The sequence below is a fragment of the Trichosurus vulpecula genome, chromosome 4 (genome assembly GCF_011100635.1).
Source record: "Trichosurus vulpecula isolate mTriVul1 chromosome 4, mTriVul1.pri, whole genome shotgun sequence".
Classification (NCBI taxonomy): domain Eukaryota; kingdom Metazoa; phylum Chordata; class Mammalia; order Diprotodontia; family Phalangeridae; genus Trichosurus; species Trichosurus vulpecula.
The window spans coordinates 115,923,812-115,936,733 of record NC_050576.1 but is presented as its reverse complement, the minus strand read 5'-3'; the positions used below and the strand labels follow the sequence as shown (position 1 = coordinate 115,936,733).

General features: G+C 36.5%; 1 protein-coding gene across 1 annotated transcript in view; it reads left to right on the top strand.

Annotated features, from left to right (window-relative positions):
• The window catches only part of NSL1 (NSL1 component of MIS12 kinetochore complex), a 30,295-nt gene that overhangs the window by 1,867 nt on the left and 15,506 nt on the right, over nt 1-12,922 (top strand). The window contains exons 2-4 of the mRNA XM_036757666.1: nt 2,442-2,523; nt 6,090-6,220; nt 9,549-9,603. Coding sequence (XP_036613561.1) covers nt 2,442-2,523; nt 6,090-6,220; nt 9,549-9,603 — 268 coding nt within the window. The remainder of the gene's footprint in view (nt 1-2,441; nt 2,524-6,089; nt 6,221-9,548; nt 9,604-12,922) is intronic.

Genomic DNA, 12,922 nt, shown 5'->3' with positions numbered 1-12,922 from the left:
CACCATCCTCCCAGTCACCCAGGCTTACCACTTCAGTGTTCTCCTCAGCCTATGCCAAATCCTGGTGTTTTGAACTTCATGCCATCTCTCATAAATGTCCCTTTTTTGTTCACATGGTCCAGACCCTCATCACATCTTGCATTGACTCTTGCAGTCTTCTTCTAATTGGTCTCTCTGTCTGGGATCTCTCCCTACACCAGTTCATTCTCTGCTCAGCTCAGCTCCCAAAGTGGTTTTTCTGTAGTCTAGGTCTGACCATTTAACCTTCCTGTTCAGTGAGCTTCTGTGGCTCTCTATTTACCTTCAGGACCAAATCAAAACTCCTCGGTTTGGCATTAAAGTCCTTCACAAGCTGGTCCCTTCATACCTTCCAGTCTTAATACTTTACTCTCCTCCGTGCACTTTATAATCCATTTTCCGTGACCTACTAGCTCTTCACACATGATACTCCACCTCCTGACTCTGCCTTTATAATGGCTGCCCCCCATGCCTAGAATACTCTGCCTCCTCTCCTCTACCTTTTACCTTCCCTTGCTGCCTTCAAGATTCAGCTGAAATCCCACCTTCTACTCTGTGTAGAATACAGAGTATGTACATAACTATTTACATGTCTCACCCATCAGGATGTGAGTGCCTTGGGGAAAAGAGTGTTTTTGCCTTTCTTTGCATCTCCAATGTTTAGCATAGTGATTGGCACATAGGAAGAGCTTAATAAATGTTTGTTGACTAACTAGGAATCAGAAGCATGATACAATATGTAAAGACCACTGGCTGTAGAGTTTGGACATAGCCTGAATTCAAATTCTGCCTCTGACATTTACTACTGTGTAACCTTTGGTCAGCCTAACTTCTCTGGGCTAGCTGTAAAATGAAGAGGGAGGTTGTATTACATGGCTTCTGAGCCCCCTTCCAGCTCAAATCTATGAATAAACTGTTTTGTTAAGTCCCTGGAATTTATTTCTGGAGTAACTTGATTAAATTATTTTAAATGCTTGAGTCTCCCAGGAAATTTGTGACTCAGCTTGTCATTCTTATTTACGTTTTTAAACGTAATTCAAAATAGAATTATTTGATTGGAAAACAGAACTTTTGGAAAATAATGGTTTGGATACACAAAATACACAAGGAAATGTTACAAAATAGTAGTGTAAATTAATAGGAGATTTAGCTGTATCTTAAACTACCTAGTATAATATCACGTACTAATGATAATTGCACTGGTGGGATTAACATTAATAAGATACTTAAAAATACACAATCAATATTGATAAGCATGGTATGCGGTTTTTCGCGACAGATGGCCCATAAGATCCCTGGCAACTCTAAATATATGATCCTGTGATTTGCTGCTTTACAGATTTGGAGTAGAAAATAAGATAATTTATAGATGCTATCACAGGATCACTGATTTAGAGCTGCATGGGACCTTAGAAATCATCTAGTCTAATGCCCTCATTTTATAGTGGAAGAACTGAGACCCAGAGGAGTTACTTGTTTTGCCTGAGGTACCACAGCTTGTAAATGCCTGAATTGGCTTCAAACCTATCTCTCTGACCAAAACCGTAGTACTCTTTCCACCGTGCCATGCTGAATAGGAGTTAATACTAACATGGTCTTAAAGTGGATTGCTCTGTGTCAGTTGTCAGGATATAGTATTCTAATACCTGTGCTTTTGAGACTCTTACTCAAAGAATTTTGGTCTTCATTTAACATTTTTTAATTGAGGTGTACTATGGTTGGGACCTTAGTTTTTATTTACTTTTAAATGTTATAAAAAAATTATACTTTAAAGGCTTGTAGAATTACATGATAGATGTCTGCTTTCCCTTTGAGTTTACCTTCTCTCTACTCTATAGACATCATAAATACACACATACCCGCATAGTTATTTATATTTTGTCACATTAGAATATGAGCTCCTGGAGGGCAAGGTTAGTGTTTTCGCCTTTCTTTGTATCCCCAGCGTTTAGCATAGTGCCTAGCACATAGTGCTTAATAAATGCTTATTGCTTGAGTAACTATAATTTCAACTATTGAAATGGATCCTGATTTTATTATTAAAAGAATAAATATACCCAATGGCATAATATCACTTTTTGGTATTAGCCCCACCCCACAGAGAGGTACATATAAATACTTATATTGTTCTAATGCTCCAGAATGAAGCGTTTTGCCCAGAACAATTCCATTAGATAAGTAGTGCAAGTATTAGGATCTCCATTTTGCTGATGGGGAAACTGAAGCCCAGAGAAGTTCTGTGATTTGCTCAATCTGCAAAGGTGTATTGCAGAGGTAGGATTTGAACCTGGGTCCTTGATTTCTTCTTCTGATCTGACTGGTCTTTGTGCTGGATGGGCAAAATCTGAAGCACTAGTTGTGGACCCTGCTTTAATCAGGTGTTTGCAGTGTTTGTTATTTTAACTGTTCTTAATTTATTGCAGAATTTTGTAACTGCTGTTCAAGAGAATGTTAGTTTCAATGGGGAGGCGTGGCAGGAAACTTCAGATAAAGAAATTCCTATAGGTATGTGATTAAATCCTTTATAGCCTATTCACATAAAGTATGACCACTCATTTTGAATTTAATTTTGAATATTAATGTTGCTATTTCATTTCTAATTTCAGTTTTCCATTTGCCCTTAATTTAGAGAAATTTAAATCAATAAAGAAGGCATATCATACTTATAATGTAAATAAACAAGCAAATACCTTGGATTGACACCTTATAAATGGTATTGGCAATGAGCATTGTCATCTGGTTGATCTTGAAGAAGCTCTTTTGTGTGCATTATCTCAATTGATCCTCTGAGTACCCTGTCAAGTAGACAGAACTGGTGGAATTATCCAAGTTGTATTGATCATGAGCTGGAGGCTGAGAAGCCATGTGGTCTGCTCAGCATCACACAGTAAAACATGAGGGAAAGAGTGCTGGAGCTGGGCAGAGTGCTGTTTTGGTGCTAGTTCGATGTCCTGTGGCCTTCATTTAGTTAAAGAAAACTTGAAAAATGACTTGAGCTGCTGCCTTGATGCTGTCAAAGGGCTGAGGAAGTAGGTGATGTTTCAGTGACACTTCCTAGTGTTTATGTAGTGTGCAGAGTTTGTTTTGACTTTGTTCTGTAGGGTAACTTTGAGTGTGTGCTAATTTTTTAGTAGATAAAGGGGAAGATCTCAGTTCAGTTCAGTTTTATAAATGTATTTCCTAAACGATTGAAGCCTCTTCCTTGTCATCCATCCACTTCACTCACTAACTTAGTAGAAAGTAGAAAACTTACTCGTGAGTAGAAGCGGTGCCAACAAACATCTCTCACTCTCTTTCCCCAAAAGAGACTGTCTTCTAATAATAACTCACATTTGGTCCTAGAGGTAATAAGGAGCCACTACTGATTATTGAGTAGGGGGTGACATGGTAAGACTTGTACTTTAGGAAAATTACTTTGGCAGCTATATAGAGGATGGACTAGAGCAGGAAGAGACATGAGAGATGGATTAGAAGACTATTGCAATAGTCCAGGGAAAGAGAGGAGGCTCTGTGAGTAAAGAGATGAAGATGTCTGTGAAAGATGTGTTGATAGAACTGATAATATTTGGTAACTGCTTGAATGCGTGGGGTGGGGAAGAATGAGGATAACACTGAAGTTGGAAATTTGAGTGATTAGAAAGATAGTGGTGCTTTCAATAACATTAGAGACCTAATTTTATTGTTGGTTTAGGGGAAAATTTAATTCAAGATGTCCAGTCAGCAGTTTGTGATTCAGGCCTGGAGCTCAGGAGGGAGACAAAGACTAGATAAGTAGACCTGGGGGTCATCTGAAGAGAGATGATAATTGAACCCATGGGACCTGATAAAGTTAGAGAGTAGCAAGCAAAGCTGACAGGGAAGGCCCAAGACAGAACCTTAAAATATACCCATAGTTGGTGAGCATGACCTGGATGAAATTTCAGCGAAAGATGACTGAGAAAGAGTAATTATACAGATAGGAAGAAAACCAAGAGGCAACCATAACAGGAATACCCAGAAAAAGAGAAAGTAAGAGGAGGATGGCCTAGATGGCCAGGGGCAGGAAACCTGCAGCCTTGAGGCCACATGTGGACCTCTAGGCTCTCAAGTGTGGCCCTTTGACTGAATCCAAACTTCACAGAGCAAATCCCCTTAATAAAAGGATCTGTTCTGTAAAACTTGGACTCAGTCAAAAGGCCATGCCCAGAGACCTAGAACTACGTGTGGCCTTGAGGCTGCAGGTTCCCCACCCCTGACTCTAGGTTTATCATTGTTCCTGCATAGCTATCTACCTTGCCATTGTGATCTCTATACCTCTGGCAACTGCCTTCTGAAATACTGATAAATCCTAAGGGCGCATATACCTCACTTTCCAACCTGTAAGTGAGCTTTATGTTGTCTCCCCAATTAGAGCATGTGCTTCTTGAGCATCTGTTTTGTCTTCAGTGCTTAGCACGCTGTTTGGTGTATAGTAACCACTTAAATCTCTTTCATTCATAAGAAACAGGCTTAGATTAAATGACATTTTTCAGTTTTGCAGATTGACCAATAGATGGTGCCAAGAACCCATTTTTTTCTTCATTCATACCTGGTTTGCCTTGGAGACTTGTTTTGCAATTAATCATAAAGTATTTTCTTCTAGGCTAATGATATAATTTCTTTGTTTTATCATTTTAATTGAGCAAATTAAAATTGTAATGAAATTTTCACATTAAGAATATTGCAGGATAAGCATTTTTATTGGGTAGGCTTAAAATAATTGTGTATTTTAATAACAATGATAATGACAGCTTATGTTTATATAATATTTTTGCAGTTTACAAAGGGCTTTCCTCCCCGTTAGCCTATGAAATAGCTCCTGCAAATATTACCTTCATTTTGTAGGTTAGTAGTTTTCAGATGCTTCCATTGATGATGGAATTGTATTAATTGCTTTGAATACTACCTACAAAACCTATTCATTAGAATCCATAGCAAAAGGAATTGGTCTTATAACCACAATGGGGGCAAAAGTAGATGAAGAATGTATATTGATCAGACTGTGACATGAAGCTAAGCAGGCAGCCTATTGAATCAGTCCAGCATATCTTGGCTAAATTTTGAAAGTGGACCCAAAAATAAATAGAAGAAAAATGGTTGGATTGCATTTTTGAAATTGCGTGTGTTTTCAGTGATCTCAGACTGCTCACTACCACAAAAGCCCTTTTCTTTAACACTAATATTCTGCCAGTGGCATTATGTTACTGTGAATCTTAGAACTCCATGATGTCAAAAGGATTAAAATTACAAATCACCCAAAAGGCAATAAAAAGACAATAGTTTGTGTAAAGAACTGTAGCATGTTACCAACAATGATTGGTGTACAAGGAATAGCCTAGAAATTGTAGAGAATATATAGGGCTCAAAGAGATGGGCTAGTCATGTGACGGTGGGGGGCAGTGTTTGGAAAGTCCAAGCAGTATGTTGGTACCCCTTAGTATCTACCAAAAGTGCTAGAGGAATCCTCCTAACTGCATTGGATAAGAAGATTTATGAGAAATGTTGACAAAAATTGCCCAGGGTAAATCATAGAGGATTTGTGTTGTGTACTAGTGAAAGAACTGGACACATGAATGAAATCTTTGTTCTACCAAAGTACAGAGAAGCAAACGGGGGCTTAGATTAGTCAAGTCCACCCATAGGGTGGGTGCTTAATGATGTTTGCTGGAATTGACCTGACTCATTTTTGTATAGCTCTTTGCAAAGTGACTAGCTTATCTAATTTTAAGGGATAGCAATACCATTTTGAGAACTGATTTCGCTGGTTTAATTTAGCTAAGACCACTAAAGAGATATTCACTTGCGCTACCTACTTGGATTGAATTTGGGAAATTGCATGTACTTCCAGTGCTTGTATCACCTTACTGTGTGGTTTATATTTAAGTTAATTAATTTTCTTTATTCAAAAATTATTTTGTTTTTTCCCAGAAGCGTGCTACCTTTTTAAAAAGCTTAAGCATTTAATAGTTTCCTATAGAGTATTAGTAGTGTACTCAGAAAATATTTCAGGCATAATTTCTTTCATTTTAAATGATTTATTTTTATGAATTTAGATCCTAAGATCAGAATTCTTGAAGATCAGTTTGATGAAGTTATAGTAGATACAGCTACAAAACGTAAGCAGTATCCTAGAAAGATTGCTGAATGTGTCATCAAAACCATGAAAGCGCAACATGAAATTTTGGTAAGATGGACTGTCTTTATAATTATTTAAATTATATAAGCTTATGGAAATTCTTATTATAATGAATTCTACTGTTGTTAGGAATGCCATGTGTTGTATTGAGCTAGTATTGAAGTAGAAATTGAAGTCAGGAGACTAAAAGTGACATTACAATCCTAAGAATTTGGAAAGAGAATTAAAGAGAATTCACTATTAACTGTTTTCTCCTTTCTTTGTCATTTGTAATTAGTACTGCTAGACAGAGATTTATTCTTTTAGGGCAGGCCTGCACCATATCAAGGGCCACAGCCCCCACACTTCCTGCCCACCAAAGGATTTCAGTTGGCCAGCGAAAATGCAAAACCCTCAGCAAAACTGACTATGTGAAGTTCCCTTAGGGCAGAACTGCACAACATAGGGCCATTTGCTTGGCCCACAAACAATGTAAAGAATGTAAAACAGGCCTGTTTTAGGGCATAAGAATACCTGATTTGGAATTGCATTTGATTTCATTGATGATGGGTAGTATTTATGTACCTGAGACTGTTAGTTTCATGGGCTTAAATATCGTCCCAGTACAGATCTCAATGTGAGACCTACCTTTCTTGAAAAGACTCTTATTTAGGGCAGTCATGGAACACGTCTTCCAAAGAGGGATAAAGGCTGCTCCATTGCTTATAGCAGTTTATTTAACAATCCTCAAACACTTCATTGTTCTAGAAACATAAAAATATATTGTATATTGCTTAGTATGTAATCTTTCAACGAAGAAGGGTACTTTTCATCAGCTTCTTTGTTGTAGTACAAGGTCTCAGGGCAAGGAGTCCCTAAGTTTTTCATCTTTCCAATTCTATGGCCTTTAGGTGAAGGGAGGCATTGTGGGAAAGTGGAAAGAACTCTAGCTCCAGAATCAGAAGATCTGGCTTCAAATACCACTACCTGTATGACCTTGGGCAAGTCATTTAAATATCCTGAGCCTCCCTTTCCTCATCTATAAAAATAAGGAGGTGGGATTAGATGGTCTTAGCTCTCTCCTCCCCCTTTAGGTTTATGTTCCAAGATCTTACTCCTCTCTCTCTCCAAGCTTTTTGAACCAATCACACAGTAAATTTCTTATTTCTGACCGCTGCAGTAACAATGAGTGCTACCAGCCTTGTCCACTCCATACCAAGTCTTTTGAGACTTAGGAGGCCAAGGACATGTACCAATTTCTAAATTAGAAGAAAACAAGAGAATGTTCATAAGCAAAGAAAGCACTGTTTTCCTCCGAAAATGCTTATATCTTCTAGAGCAGGGGCTGACAAAATCTGGGCCAAGGATCAAATTTGGCCTACCACCTGTTTTTCTATAGCCTGCAAGCTAATATTTTTTTTTTTTACATTTTAAACTGTTTTTAAATTTTATTTTTTAAATGTAAAAACCATTCTTAGCTTGTGGGCCATACAAAAACAGGTCAGATTTGTAGTTTGCTGACCTCTATTCTAGAGACAGAAATGCCTATTTATCTTATACTCAAGTTTTAGACATTTTGATGCTTTGATGTAGATAGTTGTATACAAAATTTTCTTATTCTGTAGTTTTTAGGAATAATTGTAGGGGTGTAAAGTATATGAATTTTGGGTAGCAGTATATGAACAACATATCTGAAACATTTAGTAATTCTAAAAAAAAATACACGATCCACATTTTTATCCATTTAAGAGGAGGCAAGGATATAAAGTCAAATTTTGCCTAAAATTTTTAAGTTAGCTTCTCCCCTCTCCCACCAATATCAGCATATGTTTTTGTGTATATGACTGGATTAATTTTTAGTGATGCTTAGGACCTTTCAGCCCTTTGGTAGAACTTGAGCAAAGTAGAGGAGCTGAAGGAGAGATAATTAAGTAGATCCTTGAATTATTGTTGTTATAGAGCTTAATCTTGATATGTAAGAAACTTAGAGAAATGTTTGACTTGAATATGAATTAAATAAAGCTCAAGTGAAGACATTTGATTAAAAGTGTTTCTTTAAGATACACTGGATTTTGAAATTGTCTCCCTTGCTGTACCTTTTTAATCCTGCCTTTTCCAAGTCTGTGAGCATGCTGAAATGTGCTTAGAATCCATTTTGAAAGTTTTCTGTGTAGTCAGGGAGCAACTTTTATCTATTTATCTAAATATATGTATGTGGGTGTGGGTGTATGTGTATGCATATATACATATATAACTTCTTTCTTTTTTAAAAAGTAGCTTAGTGATAGTTCTTGGCTTACAAATTGTGCATGCTTAAAGCTAGCTCACCCTTTTCCTGCTCTATCCCATTTGTTATTGCCATAGGAGCTTTTATGAAAAAAATTGCTGCTTTCAGACATCTGTGAGCTCATAGTAGAAGAAAGGAAGAAGCTGTGACTGAATATTTTCCTATTTCACTTTTGCACTATTTGAAATTCCATTCCCCTTTAAAATATTCAGGTACCTCTGATAGAGATGTGGGGTTATATTTACACATTACTGTGAATTTGTTCAGTCACATCGTTTTTCTTCCTAATACCTAGTTGAGATCACCTACTGTAAGGTTGAGAGAGGAAGTAATTTGGGATGGTGGGAAATTTGTGGGATTGGCAAGCTTGCGTAGGATGTTGTACTAAGAGCCTTGGGGCAGCATAAGGGCATTCAAGGCCTACCTAGAGTCACCAGGAGGTGGGAAAGAGATGCAAAAATAAATAAAGATGGGACAGTGGAGAAGATTACATCTTTCCTGTTTCAGGATTTTGTTTAGGCCTGGGAGAAAGGGAAGGAACTCCTCTTTCTCCTTCCTACTTCTCTTTGTCTCCCTTACTTTCTTCCCCTTCCCTCTACCTTCAAAACTGGATGATCAATGATAGCCAGAACATAGCTTGTGGTCACCCTGCATGTTTAAAGTAGGTTTTTGTGATCTATTTTGGAAACTCAGTGACCATTTATAACATTGTGTCCATGCCCACAAGATGTTCCAAATTCCGTGCAGGTGTGACTCTTGAACCTCTTCATTAGCTGGGGAATGGCTATAATAAATGCAAAACCTTTGTGGTCTATGTTTGCTTGCTTGCTAGATTGCTTTTTCTGATAATCATTATCTGTGGTACTGCTCCTTAAAATGAACAGTAGGTGGCAACACTGAAAGGCAGAATTTAGCCTTAGCTGAATAACTTGTTTTTCCTTTTCTCCTCCTCTAGTGATGACTGGAGTTGGTATTTTGCAGCAAATCCTGATGTTAATATAAAATATCTGCTTACAATGACAAAAAGAAACTCATTTTCATTTTTAAAGAAAGTTTGCATTTCCAGATAAAATTGAGTCATTTTTTCACCAATTCTTATTTTATGTTTAGAAGCACTACCGGCCTGTTGTACATCCAGAGGAGATAAAATCTGATGCCAAACAAGGTGAGTCCACATTTGGTTGCAGGGAAAATGAAGCATTAGCTCAAGATTGTTTTGACTTACAGTTTTTGTACTGATAGATTAGAAACAAGAATGCCTTTACCTTTACTCATCCAATTTGATTTTCCACAAATCCAAAGCTAAAATGGAAGGGAACAGGATAAAAGATAGGTTGTTCCAGCGAGACAGGCAGATTTTATTTGCAGCCATTGATAGCCTAAGACTTTATAGAGGCCAAACTAACTATAGAAACATTATATTCTTGGAGGTAGCCAGTTGATGCTGTGGATGAAGCTCTGGACATGGAATCAAAAACACCTGAGTTCATATCTGTCCTCAGACTTATTTAACTGTAACCCTGGCCAGTCATTTAACCATTCTTTGCCTCAGTTCCCTTATTTGTAAAAATGAGGATAGTTATAGTACCTATCTCCTAGGTTGGTTGTGTGGATAAAATGAGATGGTATTTGTACAAGAGTTTTGCAGGTTTTAAGGTGCTATGTAAATGTTGGCTGTCAGCTAGTATGAGAACCCTTCATTGCTTCTCTTTTAGTTTCCCTAGTTTTTCATGTAAGTGAGTTCTTATACAACTAGTTGCTTATAATGTATGTTTTAAATATGATAACTGAAAACCTTTCAGTTGAGAGCACTTGAAAATGACCCTGTTATGTAGTAAACAGCTTCTTTTTTGAAAATTAAATTTTTTCCCCCAGTTAATATTTTCTCATCCCCAAATCCCCATTGAAAAAAGAAGAAAAGAAAAGCTATCATAACAAATGCACATAGTCAAAGCAAAACAAATTAACCATATCAGACAAGTTCAAAAATATATATCTCATTTTGTGTCTTCAGTCTATCATTTCTCTGTCAGGAGATGGGTAGCATTTTTCATCTTTGGTCCTCTGGAGTCATAACTGGTCACTGCATTGATCAGAGTTCTTAAATCTTTCAAAACTGTTTGTCTTTACAATGTTATTATCATATAAATTGTTCTTTTGGTTCTACTCTCTTCACTCTGCATCACTTCATGTAAGTTTTCCCAGGTTTCTCCGAAACCATTCCTTTTATCATTTTTTATACAGGGTGTCCATAAAGTCCATGTGCTATTTAAAATAGTTGTAACTTTGTAACTATATGTGATAGAAAGAATCTGTAAAAAGCAAAAGAAAGAAGAAACATTTATTTTTTTTTATTGTTCTTGTTAATTTTCAACATGTCCGCCATCATTACTATTACAAAGGGTAATATGATTCTGTAGTTCGTAGAAAACATTTTCAAGCTGATTTTCAGTAATGGCAGCAATCTCATCACTTATCCTACCTTGCAAGTCTTTTTTAGATAGAAATTTGGTTGAATAAACATTAGTTTTCACATGTCCCCATAAAAAGAAATCCAATGGAGTCAAATCTGGTGAATGTGGAGGCCAAGAAAATGGTAGACTTTGGATAGCAGTGGTAGATTTTAGTTCGGCCAACTAAAGAACACAGTTTACTTTCTCTTCTAGTGAAGCCATGGGTCAACAGTAATCCTGAAAAATAAGTAATTTTTAAGTTGAATTTCTAAAAATTAAAATAAACATAAAATTTCTAAAGGCAAAAATAAACTAGATACATCAAGCTTTCTAATCCTTGTTACAGATTCTTTCTATCACATATAGTTACAAAGTTACAACTATTTTAAATTGCACACAGACTTTATGGACACCCTGTATATAAGTATTATATTATATTTATATACCATAATATTCAAACAGTCTGCATTCGATGAGCATATTTTTAGTTTCCAGTTCTTTGCCATGTAAAAAAAGAGATTCTATCAAGTTTTGTACATATGATTACTTTTCCTCTTTTTATGATCTCTGAAGTATAAACATGGTAATGGTATAGCTAGGTCAAAGAGTATGTACAGTTTAGTGACTTTTGGGGCATAGTTCCAGATTGCTTTCCAGAACGGTTAGGACCAATTCAGAACTCTACCAACAGCACAGTAATATGATTGTTTTTCTGTAGCCCCTCCAAACATTTTCCATTTTCCTTCTATCTCATCGTTACCAATCAGATGAGTGTGAGAACCTCACAGTGGCTTTAACTTATATTTGTCTAATTGTTAGTAATTTTTAGGGCATTTTTTTCATATCATTGCTCATAGCTTGGATTTCTTTGTTTGATAAAAGCCTGAAATCTCTTTGACCATTTATCTATTGAAGAGTGGCTCATATTCTTATAAATTTGAATCGTTTCCTTAATCCTGGAAATGAGACCTTTCCCAGAGAAACTTGCTACACAGATTTTCCCCCCAGCTATTTCCTTTTTAATTTAGGTGCATTAATTTTGTTTGTGTAATACTTTTTAAGTTTTATGTAATCAAGACCGCCCATTTTACCTTATGTGATAATCTCTGTTCCTTGTTTGGTTATGAACTCTTCCCCTAACCATAGCTACAAAAAGGTATTTCCCTCATTGTTTCTCTAATTTGTTTATGATGTGACCTTTAAAGTATCCATTTGGACCTTATCTTGATATATAGTATGAGGTGTTGGTCTGAACCCAATTTCTGCCAGATGTTTTCCAATTTACCCAGTGGCTTTTCCCAATAGTGGTCTTGGGTTTATTGAACCCTAGGCCACAAGTTTCATTTCCTCGTGTATGTTGTACGTCTACTGGCTGAACTTTATTTTTTAACTGGTGCCGGATCATTTTGATGATTACTGATTCGTATTATATTTTGATATCTGGTACTGCTAGGAACTTTTTTTCATTGTTTTCCTTGAAATTCTTGACCTTCTGTTCTTCCAAGATGAATTTTTTTTTTGAGTTCTGTAAAGTAATCTTCTGGTAGTTTGACTGGTATACCACTTAGTAAGTAAATTAAGTAGGATTATCATTTTCTTTCCACAATGGCTAGACTAATTCACAGTTCCACAAACTTTAACTCATGGGCCTAACCATGCACATTTAGATCTGACTATTTCTGTAAGAGATTATTTTGTAATTGTATTCATATGGTTGCTGTGTGTATGTTGTGGAGGCATTTTATAAATTTTGTAGGTGTTCTAAATAGAGTTTTTCCTTCTCTTTTATCTTTCTACATTTTGTTGGTAATAAAGAGGAAGACTGATAATTTATGTGTATTTATTTCATTTCCTGAAACTTTGTAGAAGTTATTTGTTGTTGTTCAATTGTGTCTCACTCTTCATAGATCAATAGATCAACTGCCCATGGGGTTTTCTTGGTAAAGATACTGGCGTGACTTGCCATTTCCTTCTCCAGTTTTATGCAGGCGGGGTTAAATGACTTGCTTGAGGTCACGTAGCTCGTGAGCG